This window comes from Erpetoichthys calabaricus, chromosome 9, assembly GCF_900747795.2.
Source record: "Erpetoichthys calabaricus chromosome 9, fErpCal1.3, whole genome shotgun sequence".
In the NCBI taxonomy this organism is placed as follows: Eukaryota; Metazoa; Chordata; class Cladistia; order Polypteriformes; family Polypteridae; genus Erpetoichthys; species Erpetoichthys calabaricus.
This window is the reverse complement of record NC_041402.2, coordinates 89,481,568-89,506,751: the sequence shown is the minus strand read 5'-3', so window position 1 is coordinate 89,506,751 and position 25,184 is coordinate 89,481,568. Positions and strand designations below refer to the sequence as shown.

The 25,184-nt window shown below is 36.7% G+C and overlaps 1 protein-coding gene across 1 annotated transcript in view; it reads right to left on the bottom strand.

Annotated features, from left to right (window-relative positions):
• Positions 1–25,184, bottom strand: part of wwp2 (WW domain containing E3 ubiquitin protein ligase 2) — a 174,071-nt gene that overhangs the window by 109,173 nt on the left and 39,714 nt on the right. Inside the window, exons 3-4 of the mRNA XM_028809863.2 lie at positions 18,467–18,604; positions 8,634–8,715 (exon numbers count right to left, since the gene is read on the bottom strand). Coding sequence (XP_028665696.1) covers positions 8,634–8,715; positions 18,467–18,604 — 220 coding nt within the window. The remainder of the gene's footprint in view (positions 1–8,633; positions 8,716–18,466; positions 18,605–25,184) is intronic.

The following is a 25,184-nucleotide window of genomic DNA, read 5'->3' as shown; positions in this document are numbered from 1 at the left end:
TCTGGGGCACTGAGGCGCTCTGGCGCATGCGCCTCAGTGCGTCCTGCGTCCACCGCCCGTGCATATATTAAACTGTGGTTTAGTAATATAGATGGAAGGAATGAGTGTGAGTCAGTGGATGTGGACAAATTTGTTGGTACCCTTACAGCTCATTGAAAAACAGAAAAGATCATAAATAATTGGATTACAGTGATTTTTCACACTAGCTGTTTTCTTTAGTTAGTATAACACGTCTCCAATCATACAATCAGTCATTTAGTTTATTTAAATAGAGAAAAGTAGTCACTCTGCTGTTTGGTATCATTGTGTGTCCCACACTGAACAAGACCAGACCAGAGAAAGCAAAGGAGAGAGTTGTCCGAGGAGATCAGTAAGAAAATTACAGACCATCTCCAAGCAGCTTGATGTTCATGTAACAATAGCTACAAATATTATTAAGTTTAACGTTCATGGGGCTGTAGCTGACCTCCATGGACATGGCCATAGCAGTAAAATCAACTGCAGAATGAGCAGAAGGATAATGAGAATGGTAGGAAAAAAGTCAAGGACAACTTCCAAAGAGATACAAGTTGAAATCCAAGGTCAAGATCCATCAGCGTCTGATTTATTTTAAGTAACAGTGTGTGCAATGGAAGAAGACCCAGGAGGACTTCACTCTTGAAAGAAAAACAGCCAAGAACAGCTAAGAACAAAACATTGTACTATTCTGTGGTGGTCTTCTATGAGTTCTGATTTGAGTCATTATGAACATCTATAGAAAGAACTAAAACTTGCAGACTAGAGAAGGCCACCATCAAACCTGACATAGCTAGAGTGGTTTGCTCAGGAAGAGTGGGTGAAACTACCTGTTGATAGGTGCAGAAGCTTCATTGAGAGCTACAAGAGTTGCTTGTTTGCAGTGATTGCCTCTAAAGGTTATACAACAAACTATTAAGTTAAGAATCCCATCATTTTTGTCCATGCCATTTTCATTTGTGTTATTATTTGAAATATTTTGTTGAATCAAAACTCTAAAGCAAAGATTGATTTTTGTTAAATATGGAATAAATGATATTGTGTACCGATTACTTTTGTGGGGTCTTTTTCAAAGAGGGGTACCAACAAATTTGTTCATGTCTGTATTAAAGCAACATATTGGGATAAAGAAATACTTAATTTTCAAGTCTATGCTTTAAAATACCATGAAAACATTTGGTTTGATCAGGCAAGTAAATGGCATGTTGATCAGCTACAACAGTGAAGAGAGTGAGGGTAAGATTAGATTAATGAGATATTTTAGTTTGTGGAGGTGTGCACGCTCATGTCGATCACTGACATTTTCTTTGATTCTATGAATTGGTGGATTGTAGGTAGTACTTTGATAATTTATACTAGTCAAAGGTAGTACTTGGTCCAAAAAAAGTTTGAAAACCATTGCTCTGGGAATTGCAGAAAGGTTGCTGCTGGTGTAATACTAAAGTTATGCTAAACAAACAATGACAGAATGAAGGCAGAAGAATTGGGGAAGAAAATGCTATATTGTGTTCATACTATTTTCAGCATTATGACAGTTCAGTACAACAGAAGATGTGCAATGGCTTCTAGGTAAACTCAATCTGTCAGATGCCCCCTGCCATTGTGCCATAATCTAGAAACAATGTTAAAGAAGCAAGCAAAGGAACAGCTTTATTTTACATTAAACAATATATACCTCTGTACCACTATAAAAATAGGCCTTGGACTTGCTGATTATATGAGGCTTTGTCAGAACAAAAGAATCTACATTCACACAACATTCAGTCTTTCATTTCATTCAAAACTATAACAAACAATAACACACTTAAATTACCAGTAAAACCATTGATGATAGGTTGGCAGTATCCAAGTATATTTTTGAGTTATCTGGAGTTATGTTTCCAAATTCTGAATCTGTTGGGCTGTTTTATATATTTCTGTGCAATAAAAAAATAATTTTTATTACCATTGTATTTTCCAGAATTTATGTGACCCTGTCTGCTATGATCATGTGACTGTGGTTGCTGTGCTTGTGACATCACAGGAAGTTTCTATAAATAGGTCTGCACTCACATAGTGAATTATTCCTGTGGATACAAAAACACTTTTATCCTCTTCCATGTTAGTTGCTTTCTAGCTCAAGTAAACCCTTGTGCTATGTTTGTTTCTTTGACTGTTTCTATGTTTTACAACTTGTTTTGCCCCTTGAACCTGATTGCTCAATTTCTTTATGCCTCTGGTATTTTTTGACCCTCACTATTTTTTATCTATGATTGCTTATATATCAGCTCCTGGCCATTCTTTGCTCAAAATAAATCCCAGGCACTCTGCCTGCCATTAACACAGTTACATTATATTAGAAAGATGTTCATCTCTTGGTCTCCCAAAATTAAATGCAGTACATTGTATGGGTTCAGCTATGTTTTTACTTAATGTTACCTGGAATTTTATTTTAAGTATATCATATACTAAATGCACAGTGGATATCAAATGTTTATACAATTGTATTGAAATTTCAGCTTTTTTTTATATATACTGGAATCAAGCCAATTCATGTTAGATGTTTTTACATTTAATACAGTCATGCACCAATTTACAGCCATCCAACTTAAGGCCATTCGTAACTTGTAGTTAAGGATCATAGGAAAACAGTAGGGAAATCCACATTACTAACCGAGAATGGTAAACCGGATGGACGCAGGGACATCCGGCCATGGGCCGTGGACGCAAAAGACGTACTGCGCAGGCGCCCCAAGAAATGAGGCGCCGCGACCACAGAAAAAAGGAGTCAGACGCCGGCGACGCACACAGCGCCGCACGAAACCCATTGCACACGAAACGGGACACACACACACAAAGAGGAGGATTCCACAAGTCCCTAGCACACAAAAAAAAAGAAGCCGCTCGCGCCCCACAAATCCCACCCCCACCTCCAAGCAACCCCACCCCCTACAAGCAACGGACGGGACACACACAAAGAGGACGATTCAACAAGCCCCTAGCACACAAAAAAAAGAAGCCGCTCGCACCCCACCAATCCCACCACCGCCGCCAAGCAACACCCCCCCCCCTCAGATGCCCACGACACACAAAGCCCCCCTCCAGTAACTGAAATAAGAAATGAGGCGACGCGCCCCTAGAAAACCAAAAAGAAAGGAGTCAGACGCAAGCGCCACATAGCACACGAAACGGTACGCACACAAAAAAGACGATTCAGACCCACCACACACAAACACCCCCTCCACTAACAGAGATAAAAAAAAAAGTGAGGCTACGCGCCAAGAAAAAATGTCTCGGCTCCAAAAACGCAAAGCTCAAATAAGAAAGGCTTCAAAACTACAGCACAGGCAAATCGATTACAGCTCCAGAATAGCACGTCCCAAATCCTGCACATACAACGACGCGCCTCTCAAACGGCACAAGCAAAACATACACGTCAAGGACATCAACGACAGACACCTGCTAAACGATTGCGCCAGTTAGCTGACAACGCGTTCAATAATAAGTCCACTATTCATGAAAATTCATTGGGATTAATGAATGTCATTTGCAATCATTGTCATTCACTTAACTTCCCTGAAGAAACAACTGGCAATACAAGTAATGGATTTACACGTTGTTGTCACAAGGGTCAAATTAGACTGCCTCCTTTACATTCATATCCTGCATATCTACAGAAGCTTCTAACTAACGAAGTACCTGAAAGTAAAAACTTTACGAACTGCATTAGATCCTACAATAGTTCATTTGCTTTTGCATATACTGGAGTAAATATCAGGCCACCAAAAGGCAATATACCGGTCCCAATCACAGAAACATCGGTGTCCACTATGAAAATGAACAGTAACAATGCACGTGACATCCGTCTTGCCACACTATTAATTATAGATGAATTTGCAATGGCATCCACTCACTTACTCAACACCATTGATAAACTTCTACAAACGTTGATAAATAATATTCCCTTTGGAGGAAAGGTACTGTTATTAGGAGGAGATTTTAGACAGTGCTTAACTATTGCTCCACATGCAATGCGCTCAGCTATTTTTCAGTCCACCTTAAAATACGCGGACAATTGGCATTGCTTTGATGAATAATAATTTTCCCTTTGGAGGAAAGGTACTTTTATTAGGAGGAGATTTTAGACAGTGCTTAGCTATTGCTCCACATGCCATGCGCTCAGCTATTATTCAGTCCACCTTAAAATACGCGACGACGTCATACATAAACAACAAGAGAGCAAACTACATATACAGGCGCGAGACCTGATTGGTGATAATACGAAGAAACGAACAGTCCGCATATTAACAGTGAGTGCGATCCTCCTTATTACTTATCCATATTCCTAACGATACGATCACGGGTACAAAACTAGACGGCTCGAGTAACGGGACCACAAACACGCACCCACATCAAAAACAAAAAAAAATTCACGTCGGGAACCTACAACGCGCTTCAAAAAAATGTTACGCGGACAATTGGCATTGCTTTCAAAATATACACTTAGTACAAAACATGCGATATCCAGATCCCGAATATAACAATTGCTTATTACAACTGGGAGATGTTACACTCACCAATACAGATGTACTTCACCCAGATATTATTACAATTCCTCAACCCTTTATCTGCGACGACTTACTTACGGAGATATTTGGAACAGTAATCTCATTAGACCAAATACCCCTTTTAACACAACGGACTATATTATGTCCAAAAAATATTAATGTTGATCACATTAATAACCAGGTCATTTCATTACTTCCTGGAGAGGCATGGCTCTTTCTAAGCTCTGACAAACTTGACTTTGATGACGACAATGACCATCTTAATTTACCCTTAGAATATTTGAACACTATTAACCCAGCCGGATTACCACAACACAATCTTAGCCTTAAAAACGGAACAATAATCATGCTATTAAGAAACCTTAACACTAAACAGGGTTTATGCAATGGCACACGTTTAGTCATCAACACCATGACACACAATGTTATTCAAGCGACAGTTCTTACAGGATCACATGCTAACAATACTGTTCTGATTCCTAGAATTGACCTTACAAGTTCTGACCTGGAATTACCTTTTACATTGAAACACCGACAGTTCCCCATTAAACCTGCATTTGCCATGACCATCAACAAATCACAAGGACAAACCATGGACAAGGTTGGCATCTACCTCTCTGAACCCGTTTCTGGACATGGACAACTTTATGTTGCCTTCTCACATGTTCGACGTTCATCTGACCTTAAAGTTAAAGTTATAAATGCTCCATGCCAAGGAAGACTCATTCAAGGACAAGACACCATCTTTACTACTAATGTTGTGTACAAAGAAATATTCCAATAAACCATTACACTGTGCCAAGCACTTTATTGTTTGCTTTCTATATGCATCATCCACACCTTCACACTATTCTATATCTCATTCATACATCTCACTCTTTGTCATGCCCCAACACCAGGGGTTGGCGAGCGAAGCGAGCAGGGGGCGGAGCCCCCTAGTAATTTCCAGAATTGCCAAAACCAGCTACTACAGGCCACAAAAGCCGTATGCCTTTTGTTTATCACATACCTGTGGAAGTGATGCCAGCCATAAATTGATTAATTCTTAATACAAGCAGTGAGATAAGCTGTGGTGCAGCTGCAGAGGTAGCAGTCTCACAACTGCAACCAACAAATGGCGAAAAATTATCAAAAAGTTAAGAAAGAAAAAAAATGCACTTGAAGAGTTCCAGTCTTTATGGCAATGAAATGCAGCACTTAATGCAGTGGGCATGTCTTTTTTGTTTTTGATCTGTACAGATGGTTCACACTTATTTCTTCCATCAAGAAGATAGAAATGCCTTGTAAACAGCAATAAATTGTTTGTTGTTATTATTATTATTTATTATTAATTCACAAGGTCTGATATGTTTTTTGACTCTTGAAAGGCCCTTTAAGGATTGTTTTGATTAATGCTGCTTCATACAATGCTTACTGTCCAATTGTCTAGAGATGTCTATAGAACAGAGACAGCAATTAACCCCTGGGCACACACATTCAATAATGTCAATTATAATAGTGGCAATAAAAGAGTTTTCAAGGTAAAACTACAGTATATGCTACAGCTGAGGGCTACTGTATATGAAAATCATATCCCTGGGGCTGAGAGGTTCACCGGCAGCAAGATAAGCAGTGAGCTGAACCACACCTCCCTCTGATTTTAGTGATTGTATATTATATATGATAAACAGCTTTTTTTTTTTTTTTAATCTTGCTTACCTCAAAAGAAAGTTGTAAGGCACCTATATTCGTAGCAGATGGCATGTGAGATTCCTGTCATATGTTAGTTTAGCAGGAGTGTGCCGTGGCTGTAAACTGAGGGAAGGCACCCTCATTAACTTGTCACGCATATAGTTAGGATTGGAAGAGCTCATACATATTTGTAGCTCTCTACTGCTGCTGTGATTGAAGGCGCAGAGTGGCCATAGTGTCTTGCTCTTTACAATGCTCTTTTAGGCAAGTCAGTATCCTTAAAATGATTGCTTGCTATTGCCATTCAAGTTGGAATTCTTTCATGACTTTGGCAGTTTTGCCCCCTTTAAAGGGTCCCCTGAAGATGCTCATTTACATGATGGAATGACAGAGCAAACTGTGGATGACTGATCCCCAGAAAAATGTAACTTGTCAGTGGCATTACAATATTTTCCAGTTATCCATCCATTTTTCTAATTCGTTTACCAAGAGCAGAGGTGCGGGGCAGCTGGAGCCTATCCTGATGGTGTTATACTTTACATAATCTATGCAGCATGATTCAGGTGCTTGATAGGTAAACTTGCAGCATGGTGGTGCTTCTTTGGTCTTACAGGTCAATAGGAATGTCATTGTACTGTGTACAAAAGATAATACATATGAAATAAACACAATTACACCATATATTTTTTAAGTCAAAGCACTGCCTTCCATTTTTTGAAAAGCCATTGCCATTGTCAACCTGCATATACAGTACATCGTACGCTGCACATTCAAAATACCAATCAACGTTCCATGTTACGCACTTCCTGTGACATGTCATCTGCACATATGTTACAAAAAGGTGAAATATGTGCTATGGCCAAGCCATGATGAAACACAATGAAGTACAATTTCTTCTATGAGACATGTCAAATCCCTTTTTTTGTTCAGAAGATGGCAGAAACAGAACAACTGAGGGTGATGTATTTGAGTGAGTACAACTAATTTGCAACCTCTACTGTTTCCTGTTGGTAGACAGTTATTCAGATCCATTTTATGCTGAGGCAGGTCTAATTTTATAGTTTGGTGCCAATACAACATTCTGATTTGTACTTATTTAAATAAACTTGGGATGACTCACCTTTGAATCCCCTTAATAACGTTACAGAATACGGTTACATGTGCGGAACAGCACTAGTCTCTATGAGACAGTATATATAACTCCTGTGTCCTGAACAAAAATGCCCCTCCCCACAAAAGTGTGTAGACACCTTCTGTGGTACGTGTGTAGAGAAGCAAATTTGTTTATAATCCCACAAGCATCTCTCCCCACATAGGCCCTGATACCACATATCGTCAATATTTTGAAATGACAATGAGACATTGCACAGATTCATTCTGAACCACTGTTTTAGGGTACCTACTTTATTACCTTGAATGGGAGATTTACGTGCGAAAATTACTAGGTTACCCGAGATGGTTAATCTGAGAGTGTCCTGCATCACATGTGTAAAAGAGGTTTTATCTGAGCAAGTTCTACTATAAAAAAATCAGACTACACTAAGATATAAAAATGTACAGAATATTTTAACAAACATCATTATGATAACAAGCATCTTTACAGGAGAAATAACTGTGGTAGAATATACTGGATGCTGTTAAAGGCAAAGGTGTTCCTTTGGCATTTTCAGAATCTGAATCACATTTATTGGCCAAGTATGATATACAAGGAATTTGAGTTCCCCCCCCCCCCAAGTAAAGTTACATGACAGACACACCTAAAATAAATACAAGACAAAGAAAGTTAATATATGCATACAAAGTGCAAGGCACTACAAGAAATAGTGTAATAAATACTGAATTAAGCATGCACTATATGTAATAATATTGTAAGATACTGAGTCAGGAGGTGCCCAGACTGAACAAGGACAGCTGTAATAATCGTTTTTGAGCTTGACGGTCTGGGGAAAGAAACTGCTCTTATATCTGCTTGTTTTGGTAAAGAACGTCTATATTGCCTGGCAGATGGGAGAAATTCAGAGTGGTTGTGGCCTGGTTTTGAGGGGTTGGTGACGATTTTCCTTACTCGCTTCATAACTGGTGCTAGTGATCTTTTCGGTAGACCTGACTATTTGTTGTGTCCTGTTTTTGTCATGTATAATTGCTGATCCAAACCATACTGTAATAGGTAAGCTTAGAACAGGTTTGATGACTGCTGTGTAGAACTGAATCTGTATCTTCTGTGTTAGATTAATTTTCCTCATATATTATGCCATATTGATTATATACTATAGCAATTTCTTATTTCAGAAAATGAAAAAAAATAAGCAAATGCTTAGATATCAAAAAGTTACAAATGTGCAAAATGCAACTGTCATAACTGTTTTGCTTAATGATCAAAATATAATATAACAGTCTTACCTCTCACTCACTCCTGTTGTGCTGGCCAAAGAAACTTGGTCTTCAGACTGGCTACTATCATTGTTTCTATTTTTGTGTGAGGCTTTAAGAAAAAAATTCTAATATTAGTATTCAAGAACACAAAAATATTACGGACATTCTACTGGTCAAATACCATTTTTCACAAAAATATCAACTGTATTTTTGCTTTTCTGTTCAGAAAATGACACAAAAAATGTAACTGATCAGTTACTTTCATTAAGATCTAGTGTTCTTTTTAACTAAAAGCAATTACAATATTCCAGAAATTGCATCTGACAAAAATTTAAAATGTATGAAAAGTTTTAATTTTTTGTTTTTAAAGCAGTACCAACGTCATCATCATCATTATCATTATCATCTTCCGTACTTACCCAGATTTGTCAGATGCCCCTAAAATGTTTCCCTCTACTCTCCACAGTCTTATACATTCTTTTCATATCATCTGACACCACATCCAACCATCTTTTCTTAGGCCCATTCCCCTCTACCTATGGCCTGGTGTATCTCTTCACCCAGTCACCCACTGCTTTTCCTAACTTGTTTTCAAACCACCTTCATTGGTTTCTCCTCAGCACAACATTTTCTGCACTCCAGGTCTTTCCCTTAATTCTAAATTTGTCTTACTTTCATTCTGTGACCCTCCATACCTCCAATTGATCATTCTAATCTCTGTTCTTTCAAGCTTTGCTTCATGTTCCGCTTACAATAGCCATGCCTCGCTCCCACTGAACATACTACTCCTCCTCACACAACTTTTCTCTGATTTCATTTCTGTTTTTTCTGAGGTGGACTTTTGTGACACCACCATCTGGTTAAAGTACTGTGCACAAATCGCCGACGAAACTCACTGCATCAACTCTCCAAGGACAAAGCCTAAAAAACAATAAGAAATTTATATAATATCTTGGTATGTAATTTATTTATTCATATTTTTATCTATTACTATTTTGTTTTTCTTTTCTTGTTATTTTTTCTTTTTCATCTTGTAAAGCACCTTGAGCTACATCCTTCATGTGAAAATGAGCTATAGAAATATATGCTGCAGTTGTTACAAAAACTTTGCCCTTCAATGTCAGAGAAACTAAATGAGGAACAGCTCACTTAAATTTTTTTTGCACCTCTTACCCTCGCTATAACTCTTGTGCCTGCATCTTTGTTTTCAAAATGTGCCAAAAGTACCAAAACTAAGTTCCCTATCTTCTCTAAAACAAATATTGCCAGTATCTGAGGTTGTACAAACTAAAGCAGCACACTGCATTCCCTAACACATTTTCTACAAAGGATGAATTTGCTGACACCCGATTACCTTTCACACCACTATATCTTTTATGTATCCAATTACCAAAAACTATGCATGGTATTGAATTTCTCTCAACACCTTTACTGAATACCTCTTACATGCCTCCTACCCCTTTCCCTCCAGCCATCACTTTGTCCTTTCCTCTACCTTGAGGACTTTTTGCATCCAAACTATTGTTTTGATTAAGTATCTTCTCCTTCACTTGACTTTATGCTATTAAAACAAGATCATCAGCATTCAAAAGCTCCCATGGCAATCTTTCATGCACCTCTCCAAGTTGCCAGCTCCATCCCTACCAAAAAAAATCAAAGAACTCAAAACAGATGTCTGTTGCCACACCTTTACCTCAAAACATTCACTATGCACATCTGCTGTCTTGACTCCAATTTGTGCTTCTTCAAATATTGACATCACCATAGACACTAACCATTTATCCACAGTTAACTTTCTCAATGCCTACCTCACCGCCTCTTGTGCTACTCTGTCAAATGTCTTCTCTAGATCTGCAAATGCATAATGTAGCTTCTTTACCTTTATCAGATTCTTTAAACATTTCATTGTTCAATATGACTCACAATGCAGTCCAATTGTTTGAAAAAGAAATATTCTCAATCCACTATGCAAATTTCAGGAATCCTCCCTTTATATACAACCATGTTGCACTGGATTATCAGACATTTAATTCAAGAACCTCCTGCTGCCTTCAGCATTTTTAAAATCCCTCCAGTTGGGACAGCTGCTTTATATATGTTCATCATTATCAGACCTTTTGCATCCTCCTCTTTTGAAAACTTATTTCCTCACAATGAACATTAATACATTATATATATTATCTGGAGGAAGGTATGTCTCAAATGTGTGCCTATTTCCAATGCTTCAGCAAGCCAAAGGACAACCCACTGGTGCAATTTAATTAACTGTTGTTAAAAAACTCCAAGTACTGTACTAGAAGTATGGCTCACCACCATAAGTATAAATTTAACAACCAAAGAATAAAGGAAGAAGAAGATCTTGAATTGCCAACCTCAATCTCATCTGCTTGTGCTTCACTGTTGTGATTTTCAAAAATGATCCGTTAACAACATTAACAATACATGTGTTTGGGATATTAGGAGCATACAACAGGACACATGACATGTGGATAATACAACACAAATAATGTGAGATTCTTTTTATGGACACTCCCAATACTGTATGCTGTTGTTCAGTGTGGGTTCCCATTGCAGCCCACTGAATCAGCATGAAAACGAAGGATTAAATGGTTTTGTTTGGCTATCACAGATAAAAAAAATATTTAACATTTTACCTACTAAAGATATAGATATTAAATATACAGTACAGAAGAATAGATATCACTAGTCAATTAAAAATGATAAAATCAACTACCCTTAAGGTTATATTAATTTATCCAGGGTCCGGTTACTTCAGTTAATTTCAAAATCCAGGACTTTTAAAGATTTTTTTAGTACCAACCCACACACGAATCCAAGACTATTTTACATTCCAGTTCTGAATATCTATAGCAAAATTACATGAAGCTAAAAACAACACATTTTAACTCAGATCAGGGAGCATGCACTGGTACAGCACGTTGCCGCACCTACCACATGATGAAACAGCACGGGTTCTTGGCTGGCAACCCCCCAGGTAGACATGCAGTCCAGTCCCACTCCCTGGAATTGACCATATGGATAACATAACTGACGCTCCCTCATAATGCAGGAAATGTATCTAATTGTGGACTCCATGAGCAACCGCTTGTTCAACACAAAGTCAAACCAACAGTACCCAAAGATTCTCCGATGAGACACAGTACTGAAGGAGTTTCGTCTTCACCTCAGGTGACTGGATAGTGTTCATGTCTCGCAACCACATAGCAAAACAGGAAGCACCAAGAATCTAAAGACTTGGACCTTCATCATTTTGCAAAGATATCGGAAGCATCACACACACACACCCCTTTCCTGTGAACTCATGACCCCGCATGCTCTCCCAGTTCATCTATTCACTTCATGGGGAGAGTCACCAGAGACATGAATGTCACTGCCGAGGTAAGTAAACCTCTCAACAAGGTTGACAACGTCTCCGCAAACAGACACACTGCTGATGGCTGTGCCCAAGAGGTCATTAAAGGCCTGGATCTTGGTTTTTATCCAGGACACTCGCACAGACACTCATACTCAGTCTCTCAAGAGCCCCGATCACAGCCTCCATTGACTTCGCAAAATTGCTTGCAATGCAAGGACGACAGTCTTAGCACCAGCCTGGAAAAGTCCACTTTGGATACCACAGATCCCTGCAGCTTTCCCTACCTTTAGCTGGTTCACCACCTGTGCAATCTCAGTGAGACTGGGTGGTTCACAGCTATAAGGAGATTCATCCTTAACAACCATGGACCCAGCGATGTCCAATGTCCTAGCCGGAGGATCCTCTTTAAACAGCTGCTCAAAATAGCCAGACCAGCAGGTCACAAATGCAGTGTCATCCGTAAGGACCATTCTATCACCTGCCCCAACTACAACTCTCAGAGGAACAGATTTGGATGTATGTAATGCTTTGATTCCTCTGTAAGCAGGACAGGAGTCACTAGACCACAGATGGTGTGTCACTAGACCATAGATGGTGTGTCACCTACTCACAGATCCCTCTAACAAATGTCTTCAGAGCCCTCACAGCTGTCCTTCTGAGTTCCCGGTACAAACCGGAGTTACCCTCAAGCCATGTGCTGCAACTCCTCTGGATGATATCCAGGGAGGTCTATGAGGTGAAACACCTCCTTCTGTGCACACTGGTAACACAAACACAACACTCAGCAACCTTCAGGGTCTTGTCATGGAAGGTCTCCCACATCAAATTAAGATCAGCAGTCGCACCCAAGTCTGTAAGTTCCCAACACAAACTGAAGCCAAACTCATTAAAAACAGCCTGATCTTGGAGTCTGGTCAGGTCCAGCCTCATTCTCCTAGTAGGTGGTACACTACTAGAACTAAACTGGATCTTCAGAGTAGCAATAACAAGTTGTCAGAATTCACAAACTGGGCACTTCTGTAGACCCTTAAGTTTTGTAAGAGCCTCCGGTGTCTGGCCAGGAAGATGTGATCAATCTCCTTCACCACACCACCAGTCCAATGATGTGGCTCAAGGTGCTGGAACCAGGATACAGCAATCCACAGCCCCTGACTTTTTGTAAAGTCAAGGAACATGGAGCCACTTTCAGCACGGTCACCAAGCCAATGGGGGGATCATAGCCAGCCCTATCAGTGTTAGTGGCCACATTCAAATCACCCATGACCAGAGGAGTGTCACTTCGCGGGCACCCATCAACCAACAAGCAAAGCTGCAAAATAAAATGACTCCCTCACAGAGACATCACTCAAAGCAGTTGGAGCATACACCGAGTCAACAGACAAAGCACCAAGTGAGTGCCTTAATCTGAGTCTCATAATACACTCATTGAAAGGAGTGAAATTGGACACCATTGGAAGGAGCTGATCCGCCACAGCAACAGCTATTCCCTGAGCCATCAGAGCAACCAGACCAATAAAAGTTGTACACACCTACAGAGATCTGCCCAGTCCCAGGTTTGCACACCTCAGAGAGTGCCACCATTGAAATAAGGAGTTTACAAAGCTCCTCTAACAGAAGAGGAAGATGATCATCATGCTGGAGAGACAAGCCTACCCGGATCAAGTCAAGTCAAGTTGGGGAGCATGCACTGGTACAGTGCGTTGCTACACAATGAAACAACTTGGGATCCCAGTTGGCAATCCCCCAGGCAGACACGTGGTCCAGTCCCACCCTCTGGAAATGACCTTCTATCTGCCGCAGCCAGGTGTTATGTGGGCGACCCCTTGGCCTGGTCCAGCCACTCAGGTCCCCAACAATGAGGATCTTACGAGCTGGATCACCCTCTGGAAAACGCGCCACATGGCCGTAGTGCCATAACTGATGCTCCCTCACAATGCAGGTAATGTGCCTCATTCGGGGGCAACCTCAAATTGAGACCCGAGTGGTGCTGTGCAGCGGGCGATGTCTCAGCACCACACCAGTTCTGATCACCAACAGACCTGACCCCATTGTCTCTCCGGCAGTTTCGACTCTTCCGGGGATAAGGTTCCCAAGGGCTTTTCCCCATCCCCTTCATAATGCTAGCAGCTTTACTATGGGTAACTTCAGCAGAGCTACTCCCACAGAGAGCAGAAAGGAGTCCTGTCCTTCATTTTGGAGCTGTGTGAATTCTTTTACTGTGGTTGAGTGCCAACACTGTCACCAACCCCTAAGTTTTCCCTGCAAGCTGGAGGACTGTTTGCAGGGCGGATGCAGTTTAACATCATACCCAGGACTGAAAATCACAGTGACACGTTTAATATACACAATAAAATTTAACTTGCTATTTACCAATTAATGCTAACTCACCTCTAACAATTCATTTTGTGGGCTAACAGCTACTAAATATCGATACCAGTTTGCACATATACTCACACACAGAACATAATGCAAGGTGATACTACTGGGAGAGTACATTAAATGAGATATTAATGCGAGATATGAGTGCTTTGTTGGTGAAATATTGGATGTTTTATCATATAAAGTAAGGCAGTGTTCTTGCTGAATACAAAAACATCAAAGACATAGTACAGTGTGCCTTATACAGAAACATCTACATTTGGAGCTTTGGGGAATGAAGTATACGTTTTTTTTTTGCATGCATTAAATTTAGAAGTATTATTCATTTGCCGATCTCAAATCTGCCGTATTTCTCAGTCGTATCAGTTAAGTATTAAGCAGGCTGCGCAAAGCCTTAAGCAGCTACAAAATTAGTAGACAAATGTTTTTACAAACAAGCTCAACATAATTTGTTATTTTTCATTCTTTAACATGCCTGGTGCTGAACTTAAGCTTTTCTCTCAGGCTCAGAATTCTATGTAAATGTGGTTAAGTCTGAGTATCTCTCAGATTAAGCAGTATGGTGTGAAACCCAAAGAGAACTAGGGACAGTATTCTGCTGCCATCTAGTGGATAAACTAACATCATACTGCATAAAAATCAAGAATATTTTCATGCATTTTGCTATTGCATGGTAACTCATCAATATTCACAAGTGGGGCAGAGCCTTCAACATACAACACAGTGGACACAAAAAAATGTAAAGCCAGTCTTAGAACAAACTCAAACTGAACTATAAGTTGAATCAAGCCATAGTGATGACAATGTGAACTGGTCATCAGATGTTGACAAAGATAGTAATACTGATGGATATGGCAGTTTATGGCTGAACCGCCATGATAGGCCTGGTGAATTTGGTCGCATGAAGCTTCAGCATGGTAAAAAGGTAAAGTAACTGAAATGAAGTGGAAATACAAGAAAGACATTAGCCATGTAAGCACTGTTCATGATGCAGCAAAAATAAGATAATATATAAAATGGCATTGTGAATGGATTTTTAACATGTAAGCAATACTTTTTAAAGTAATTTTGTTCATATTTAAAGCCTTAAATTTTTGATTGAGTTTTATTGCATATTATTGTCAATTTGTTACCTTATACTTCTCAAAGCTAACATCCAATTGTTTCATTCTCATGTGAGTAACAGCCCCATACTTACAACTTTTACAATGAGTCCTGTGGGATCCCACACCTCTAACACACAACTTTATTTGCTAGCACCCTCATTCACTGCATACTAAATGACACAAGGATGTGTGCCATGATTTGCTTTACTATATATTTACTGTATAAGTCTGGTCTAGAAACCCAAAACAAAAATCGATCATAAAACCAGACCCCAACTAGTACGCCCATTCAAAAATACGACACATTTTTTTAAACATCTTCCTGCTTCCTCCAATCTCACACCAGTTTCTCAGATACATCAAATTTTGTTGCAGTAGCACAGTTACCAATTTCTTTTGTCACTTCAACTACTTTCAATTTAAAACCAGCTTCATTTTTTCTCTTGATCGAATGCTCATCGTAGATAAGGGATGCTCTTACGATAAGTTGTATGAGGGTGTGAGATATAACAAACACAAAAGAGTGCAAACGTCACTTCGGAATAGTTTGCGTATTACCGTGTGGTGACGTAGGCACAGTACATAGAAAAAACGGCAGTGTGTTCTGTGGTTACTCTCTCAGGTGGGCACTAGCATATCATAATCTCTTGCACCCAGTGTGAGTTTTCCGCATTTGACTTATACGACTGAAATTATAAAAATACCAGAAATTATACTGTAAAATCAAGTCCCGACTTATTCACGGGAGAACTTAAATGCAATTATACACGGTAATAATTATCAAACAATCAGAATAAAAATGTCTCCTGTAAAAGTGGTGGTTTGAAAATACAACAATGCTGAAGTTTCAGCTGGAGTTTTATTTTAAGCGTTCTAGAGCAGGAGTGTTGGAAGAATTTTTAAACAGCTTCACAATCCTGCATATGCAGTAAGCATATAAACAGAATATTGATTAAGATATACAAACTTCTCATGAATTGTGATTTTACCACGGAAAGAAATTAATTTTCTTTATCAATATTATATATAAATATAAAAAGAAAATATGGCAAAGAATAACATGCAACACAAGGAAAAACAATACATGCAGAGAAAACACAAAAGAATGTAAATAAAAGAATAACTGTACTGTGAAATTTGTAGCACTATATTATGCAAAATCACTTGGGACAAATCTAAATGCAGCATCCATCAATATATTGGTATTAACTGTTGCAGTAGGCACACCATTACATGCCAAATACCTAAATCTAATAACATTTTAAAGTTCAGGTAAATCTTTTCTTCATTTTTGGAAGCATCCATTAAAGTAAATTCCACAAACTGTGCCTATTTTTTGCCACCACATCCTTTTGTCAGTACTCTTTTTTTTTTTTTGCCCGAGTGCTTATGTCAATGAGACACAAATAAAGGATGAGATATTAAGGACTAAAGCTTTTTTTTAATTGAAAGGAACTGTCTCATGTAATGTGTGACAAGAAATTGCTATTAAAATAAAAGTCCAAAGGATAAAAATGATAAACTGTCCTGTGATGCTGTATAGATCTGAAGTACAGACAATGAAAAGGCATAAACAGCTGCTGGAAAAAGCAGAGGTGAGAATGGTAAGATGGATGAGTAACACAAGTCTGAAATACAGCGAGCAAAATAAAGAAAGAGGCAGGAGTAGAATATAAAATTTATAAAGTCAGAAAGAACAGACTGAGGTGTGGAAAACAGATTAAAACTGTATGCAAAAAAACTTAACATAACAGAAGAACATCATGAAAAGAACATGGAAGAAACAGATTTATAATGCTTTGAAAATACAAGGACAACAACTAGAGACTACAAATAATATGAAGTTCTAGTGAAAATGAATCCTTACGACTGACCCTAACAAGGGAATAATATCCTGAAGGACAGAGAGAAAGCAAAAGAGATGGAAAGCAAATCTATAAAATGTAATGTAAAAAACAAAAGAGGAAGCAAGTTAAATAAACAATCTCACATAAGATCATAGAGACCATCCAAAAAGCAATCAGAAATACCCAAAACAATTTTTGTCAGGACCAAATTTTACCTAAAATTTAATTGTAAGGAGATCCTGACTGGTGTTGAACAAAAATAACTAACAATATCAACTTTTTTCATGATAAGTGTAAGGAATTAATAAATTGCTTCAACTTAATATGTTAAATTATTTATAAAAATATATATAACCACCCATGCATACGTTTTCCTATTGCCTATCCAGTTCAGTGGGGAATGGTTTGCGTATTCAGCAGCACTAGGTGCAAGGAGGAAACTAATCTTGCATGAGGTGCCAGTCTATTACAGGACTCTCATACCCACTCAAAAGATCAATTTAGAGTCACCAAAATAATTTACAAAATTGACAAAAGATTTTATCTACAATATGTATTATTATTAATTCAATACTAGGCCTAAACTTAAATAAAATTCCTACATCTTACTTAGCGAAAAGTCAAACAAAATGACACCTTTTATTGTCAAACTATAAAGATTCCAATATGCAAGCTTCTGAGGCAACTCAGGCACCTTCTTCGGGCCTGAAGAAGGTGCCAGAGTTGCCTCGAAAGCTTGCATATTGAAATATTTTTAGTTAGCCAATAAAAGGTGTCATTTTGCTTGATTTTTCACTACATTCATAATGGCTAACACGGTACAGAACTCTAGTACTACGTCTTACTTATAATCATCCCTCAAGTTACTTTTGGCAGGCAAACACTTGAAACATCTATGCTGCTTTCTGCAACAAATGTACTGTAAAATTGTAAAAAATAGCATGTAAATGTTATTGTATTTGATACTCTACTATACACAGGTCACTGAATAGATTTCAGATTTCTGCCAAACTAAGTACTGTTTCTCATCAATTAAAAAAAAATTGCAACTGTAACAACAACTAATCAGGTTTTGATACTATGCATAAGTGAAAACTGATAGTCCTCACACGGAGTGTATATCAGCATGAGAGCACATAGTCCAGTACTTACTGTCTGTTACTGCATTGCCGTTAGGCAAACTTCCTAGATCAACAGCCAATCCATCTAGGCACACGGTCAACTCTCCGCCTGACACAAGGGAGCCTTTGTTCTCAGTCTGCAGATTTAGGTTTAGCTGCACATTCTCTACTGTTTTAAAAAAAAAAAAAAAAAGGCAAATTACTATTCACTAAATATTATAAAATTTGCATTTGCTTCTCCGTTTTGTAATACAGTTGTTATTTTTTCCCTTTGTAATGATTTTATGAGGAATTCAGAGTGACACAGCAAAATAAATAAACAGCATTTGCAGTCTACAACAGAGGGTATTATAACAAGCAAAAAAACTTACAAGTACATGTACTATAACTGCAGTGATAAGTATTCTAAAAGTTTAAGTTTTAAGGACGCAATGCCAGACAGCTATATTATTTTTCAGTAAAAACAATTGGAGAATATAAAGAAAACTAAATTACATTAAGGTCAATCGGACATTTTTAATTTGTACATGAGATTTCCTGAGTCACTTATTTAAAGTCATACGGATCTGGCACTTAGGAAGCAGATATATTTTTTCCCAATACGTTTAAGCTTGTACTAAAATAAGACTAATTATAATATGGTCATGTAATGTTGAGAAATGAAATCCAACAGAATTGTAAAAATTTTATAGAATATTTAAATTTGCTCTTTAAAAACTACCCACACAGAGCTAATACTGCCAAATTATACACCACAACATTACTACTATAAAAAAAGAACAATACAATCACTTTTTTTACAGACTCTCACCTTCCCTAACAATATTATGAAGATGATGCATTTTTAAGCATCAGGGCCACCAAACTGTAACAGATATGAACCACCATCATCACCAAGCACATTTTTACTAATTTGAATCAGTCTATCCGACATTGCAAATGTCCATTGACTTTGCAAGTAGTAACAACAAGCAAAGAAAAGAGTTACATGAAGTGAGCAAAGTATCAAATTACATTGAGAAGGGGTAAAAAAAAATACTATGTAATTTTAAAGATTGCATAAATAAATACAATACAAATCAACTAATCTATAACTGAAACAAGTAATGGTGCTCTATATCTTAATTGCCATTTTTAATGTATTCATATTGTTATTGGTATGCTATAGGAATCCAAAATTACTTTTGCTTCATGTAATGAGTACTGGAAAACTTTACATTTATAAGACAAACAAGAGCCTTTGTTCTCATTCTCTCTATCCTTAACCTCCCAAAGTTTAGCTTTCATTTATGTCCTGTCTATGGCTATTTATGTGCAAAACAAAAATTAATCAAATTTGACCTATAGAAAAATTTAAGCTTGTAACATCCATGAACATTATACAAATTCTCCAGTTATTTGTTCCATGCAGATAGTTTGTTCATAAAGTAAATAAAAAGTTTCAAACAATTTGCATAAATCTGATAAGATAAAGGTGTATCTTAACCTAATTAAAATATTTCAGATTGATTCCATAAACTAATATTATGTTTATTCAACATACCGTATATATCTTTATGATGCAAAGAAAAAAACTATTAATCAGACTTGTAAAAACGCAAATTACTGGTTACATATTTAAAGCTGCTAGGTAAATGGGCACAGATGCCTTTTAAACAGAATTACACCATCACAAAATCAAATATGATATTACTTAGGAGGGAGGAATTAGGTAAAAAAAAATGACTTACTGTTATGTGTACGGAGGAGTTTTTATTCAGAGGTTTATTTGTGCTAATATATTACTGCCCTGCATTTCCCACCAGGGTTATCTTTTAGCTAAGAGATATGCATCACTAGTGTCAAAAAGATTACCTGATGCCAAATATTAGTGTGACACAACAACATGAAGCCAAAACAGATAACCATTTTTCTGTATTCTAAACTCTCCCTTCCATTTCAGGACTTCAGAAAGCTGAAGTCTATTCTACTAGCATCAGGCACAAGCCAAAAGCCAGCTATGGATGGGACATCAGTCTATGGTGAGATATGCTCATATGGATCCATAATCACTCAATATGGCCAATTTAGGTTCATCGAACAATTTAGCATGCAAGTTATAGGGAGGAAACCATACAAACACTGTGAAAACCCACACATACATTACTAAAATATTTGACTGGGTCATGAAACCTAGAAATACAAAAAAACAAGCACACAAAACAAATATGTAATTGTCACTGAAATACCACTAAAAATGAAAAAAATAAATGTAAAATTAATAATGAACGGAGACAAATACAATTGTAATAAATAAATTAATATAATTATGACAAAGATATAGTATTCTTTGTTATTCAAATAAGAAGAGATTGGGTGGGACAAATTTTTCATTCTAGCTATGGTAAGATCACAAGTGGAATGGGAATTTTAAATCATATAGCAAAAAAAGTCATAGCTACTGAGATAATATTAACTCTACAGGGTGCTGTACTATCATGGTGTGGAACCTAAACAAAACTAAGTTAATTCTGCCTAATATATGTGAAGGAAATTTAGAAAATAATGAATTTGATGCAAAAGTGAGATTGTTATTATTATTATAATGAATATAACTTCTCAGTTCCTATACCTTTTTCAGAATTTCCTAATATATATTAAAAATACTTCTTAAAAATATTAGAAGAAATTGCTAATTTGTTTATTTGGAACATAAAAGGCCACTTATAGGAAAAGGTAATTTTGCAAAAGGCTAAAAGTGAGCAGGGGGAATGTGGCATGGCATTATTAAATTTCTAATTTTACTACTATGTTATGAATATACTGCACATACTTAAATCAATGGAGGGAAACAGAAAGGAACAAAACTGTGCTTGCTTGGTTAGCCATGGATAGGAATTAGTGTTCAAACTGTTCTGTATATACCTCTCTCTTTGATTCTGTACTTACTAATTAACTGTCAATTTACCACCAAAACTTCGTGTGAAATATTTGCTCAAAAAAGAGTGCCTGCTGGTAAATGATTATTAATAATTCTTGCCATCCTCAACCTGTTTTAACTTATTGAGGTTACCTGGTATGCAGATCATCAGAGACCTCTATGTTGACAATATCTGCATCCTCTGAACAATTACATGTATAACTCAAACACTAGTAGCAAAGTACTTTACTATATGCAAGTTACAAAGTTTGTTAAACGAAAGAAACACGTCCATCTTTTCCAATCTTTCATCAGTATCTATGGTTGAAACTATACTCTTTAGTGTTGATGGAAGATAATGACGATATACAAAAACTTCACCAACATATCTCAAACAGTGCACAATTAGATGATTAAAAAGTAATATGAGGATGGGATATTTTAATTACATTGCTTCAATTCATTATCTAAGATACTATTAACATACACAAATAAGATCAAGATTGTGCAAACAAAAAAACTCTGCCAAGAAAAATTGTCATATCTTACGCTCAACATCCTATTTTACTCAGTTAAGGAACCCTACTCCATCCACAAAAACTTGGGTCTTATTTTACTTATTTTAAAATTTTCCCTCTGAAAATGTACCAATATTGTCAAACAAACTAGGCCCCTTAAGCTTTTTGATGTGTCAGCATATATTATGAACTAATATATATTGGTCTTTGCTCACAAACTTTTACGAATTTAGAAGGGGCAGGGTGTTTGATTTGATAGACGAACAACATTGTCTTACCTTGACAAACAACAAAAACATATCGTAGAAGCATTAACTAAACCTTTGTTCAGTGGCTGTTTAATTGTAACATGATTAACAAAAATGCTTAATACAAAACAGACATTGCTAATGACTTTGAAGCCCCAGACTTTACCTATATGAATTAAACATCCATTCAATGATTTTGTGAATACAATTACCCCACTCATCATTGTAGGTAATCAAATCTTTATAACAGTAATATAAAAAAGAGATTATTATGTCTTCTTGAAAGCTGCAGAAGGATCACTTTACTTTGTTAGTTTACAAATTGTTTAATTTCAGAATATCTTGTACAGGACATTTTTATAATATTAAATCTTCTCCTTTTTGGTTGCTTTACTATTTGTTTGACATTAAAAAAACTGATTACAAAAAAAAAAAACTTTAAATGTACAAGAATGGGTAAACTCAACATTGTTGTTTTCCATTGATGAATAATTTTTCAGTAATCTAATGTAGCCTCCTTATCATTACATTTTTTCTCGTAGTAAAAAGTAAAAGTAAAAATGTAAAACATAATAAAACATTATAAAAAGTAAATAAAAAAATTAAATGATATTAATACCTCATCAAAAACAATATTATGAATTACCTTATCCACTAACTTACATTCTAAAAATGTTGTTGCATATTGTTTGGGACATTTTTCTCTTTTTCGTTAATTTGAAAAATTTTTTGTTCTTGATTTTTATTATATGCAGCTCTTGTTCATTTTCTTTTTTTCGATGTTCATTATCAGCAATTCTGCTCTTTTTCTATCGAGATCTAAGATTCAACATTCTTGAAAAGATAAAATTTGCTTTTCTGCCCTGCCATTATAACTGACTGTGTTGAACGGTGAGTTACCACTGAAATTGCCACGGAATGGTATGGAGAGAGGATGTGCGCAGTAGGAGTAATGACTGGGCAAGTGGTGTGGAGGGGAGTGGTCAAGGCTGAATAATGTGGACATGACGTAAAACTTTTTTAATATAATAGAGAGAAATATTTGATTGGTAATGAACAGTTAACATCAGTATTTAGAAAGTGTGGAACAAAATATCATTGCTCTTTAAAAAAAAAAAAAAATTAACAGCATTACACTAATTCAAAATTCACCATAATTTAACTAACATATGTATCACCACATTAGTGTCCACACATATTATGGGGGGCTCCTTGTTTTAATACAATGCAATGGCATCTACTTTAGAAAAACATCTATATTATCTTGCAAATAATATTATTATAAAATAATTAAATATTGCTTCTTAAATAATAAATGTTATTTAATAACCTATATGTGTACATATATATATATATATATATATATATATATATATATATACGCAGCATTAAGAGGAAAGACGCCTCACGCCTGGACAAACTGGTGAGGAAGGCAGGCTCTATTGTTGGCATGGAGCTGGACAGTTTAACATCTGTGGCAGAGCGAAGGGCGCTCAGCAGGCTCCTATCAATTATGGAAAATCCACTGCATCCACTAAATAGTATCATCTCCAGACAGAAGAGCAGCTTCAGCGACAGACTGCTGTCACTGTCCTGCTCCACTGACAGATTGAGGAGATCGTTCCTCCCCCAAACTATGCGACTCTTCAATTCCACCCGGGGGGGTAAACGTTAACATTTAACATTATACAAAGTTATTGTCTGTTTTTCACCTGCATTATTATCTTTCTTTAATTTAATATTATTTATTGTATCAGTATGCTGCTGCTGGAGAATGTGAATTTCCCATTGGGATTAATAAAGTATCTATCTATCTATCTATCTATCTATCTATCTATCTATCTATCTATCTATCTATCTATCTATCTATCTATCTATCTATCTATCTATCTATCTATCTATCTATCTATCTACTATGAATCTCCATGTAGATACCCTTCAACTAAACTGTTAGCCAAATTTATTACCCTATTGGAGATATAAAATAATCTTGAAAAAGTCAAAATTAAAGATATTGCGAGAAGACACGTGTCTTTCTATAATCTTCAGCTGCTCTCTTGTAGCAGTCATATTGATCAGTCTCAAAAATGTGTCCTCAGACCCACAGCAAGCATTTTAAAATGAGGATCTAGAGCTGATGCTTATTGATATTAAACGAATGGAACATAAAAGAAAAAGAACCAGCTGTCATGACTGATAACGGCAGCATTATGGAGCTACTTCAAGTCGTCTGCTTTGCGCACACGGTCACTTTTGTACTGCATGCTGCTTTGAAAATTCCAGCCACTGCCCGCTTGCTTTGATTCACAAAATCGATCTTAAGACTTTAAGAATTGAAATTGTTATTTTTCATTTAAATGATTCAATCAATCAGAAAACTGATATTTTTACCCAGGTCTAGTTAGGACGTCATCTAAATGACAAGTAATGAAACAGAAAACATTTGGTGACAAATGTTTGAAGCATTATCCAGGAATGGCAAATTGGAGTTGCAGCCATGTAAACAATATAGTTTTTTTATAATTAGTTTTTAGGCACTTACACATTGTCATTACTCTAACACCAACTGAGCTGGGGTAAAATTCAAATTTATGTATTCTTCATGTTCTTTATTATTAACAGATGAAAATTTAGACTAAAGACCTCCAGTCAAACTCACATTCAAGTATCTTGTTGCAGTACTATATATTATTTCAACAGCAAAATATAATCATCATAAATGCATCCCGCTTATTCACCAGAAAATAAATACAGAGGGCTTGGTACAGAGTAAATATTATAAATATTATACATGTGTTTGCTGAAACAAATAATCCTTTGATCGCTACATGTAAGTAAATAAGACCAATCTTTACTTAGTAATAGTCTGACTAACTGTAGATTTAATGATTTCTTTACAGATTTGTTTCATATGAAGAATCTTTAGCCATTGAAAACTTCTTTGACAAACCTTGGAGTCAAAAACAGGATTCGGCTCTGTTCATTGATATTACTGCGGTCTTAAACTTTTCAAATATCAAGTTTCTACAGTAATTTTTGTCCAATTAAGATACATGTGAATAGGTTTTCAGTTGTTAAAACCTC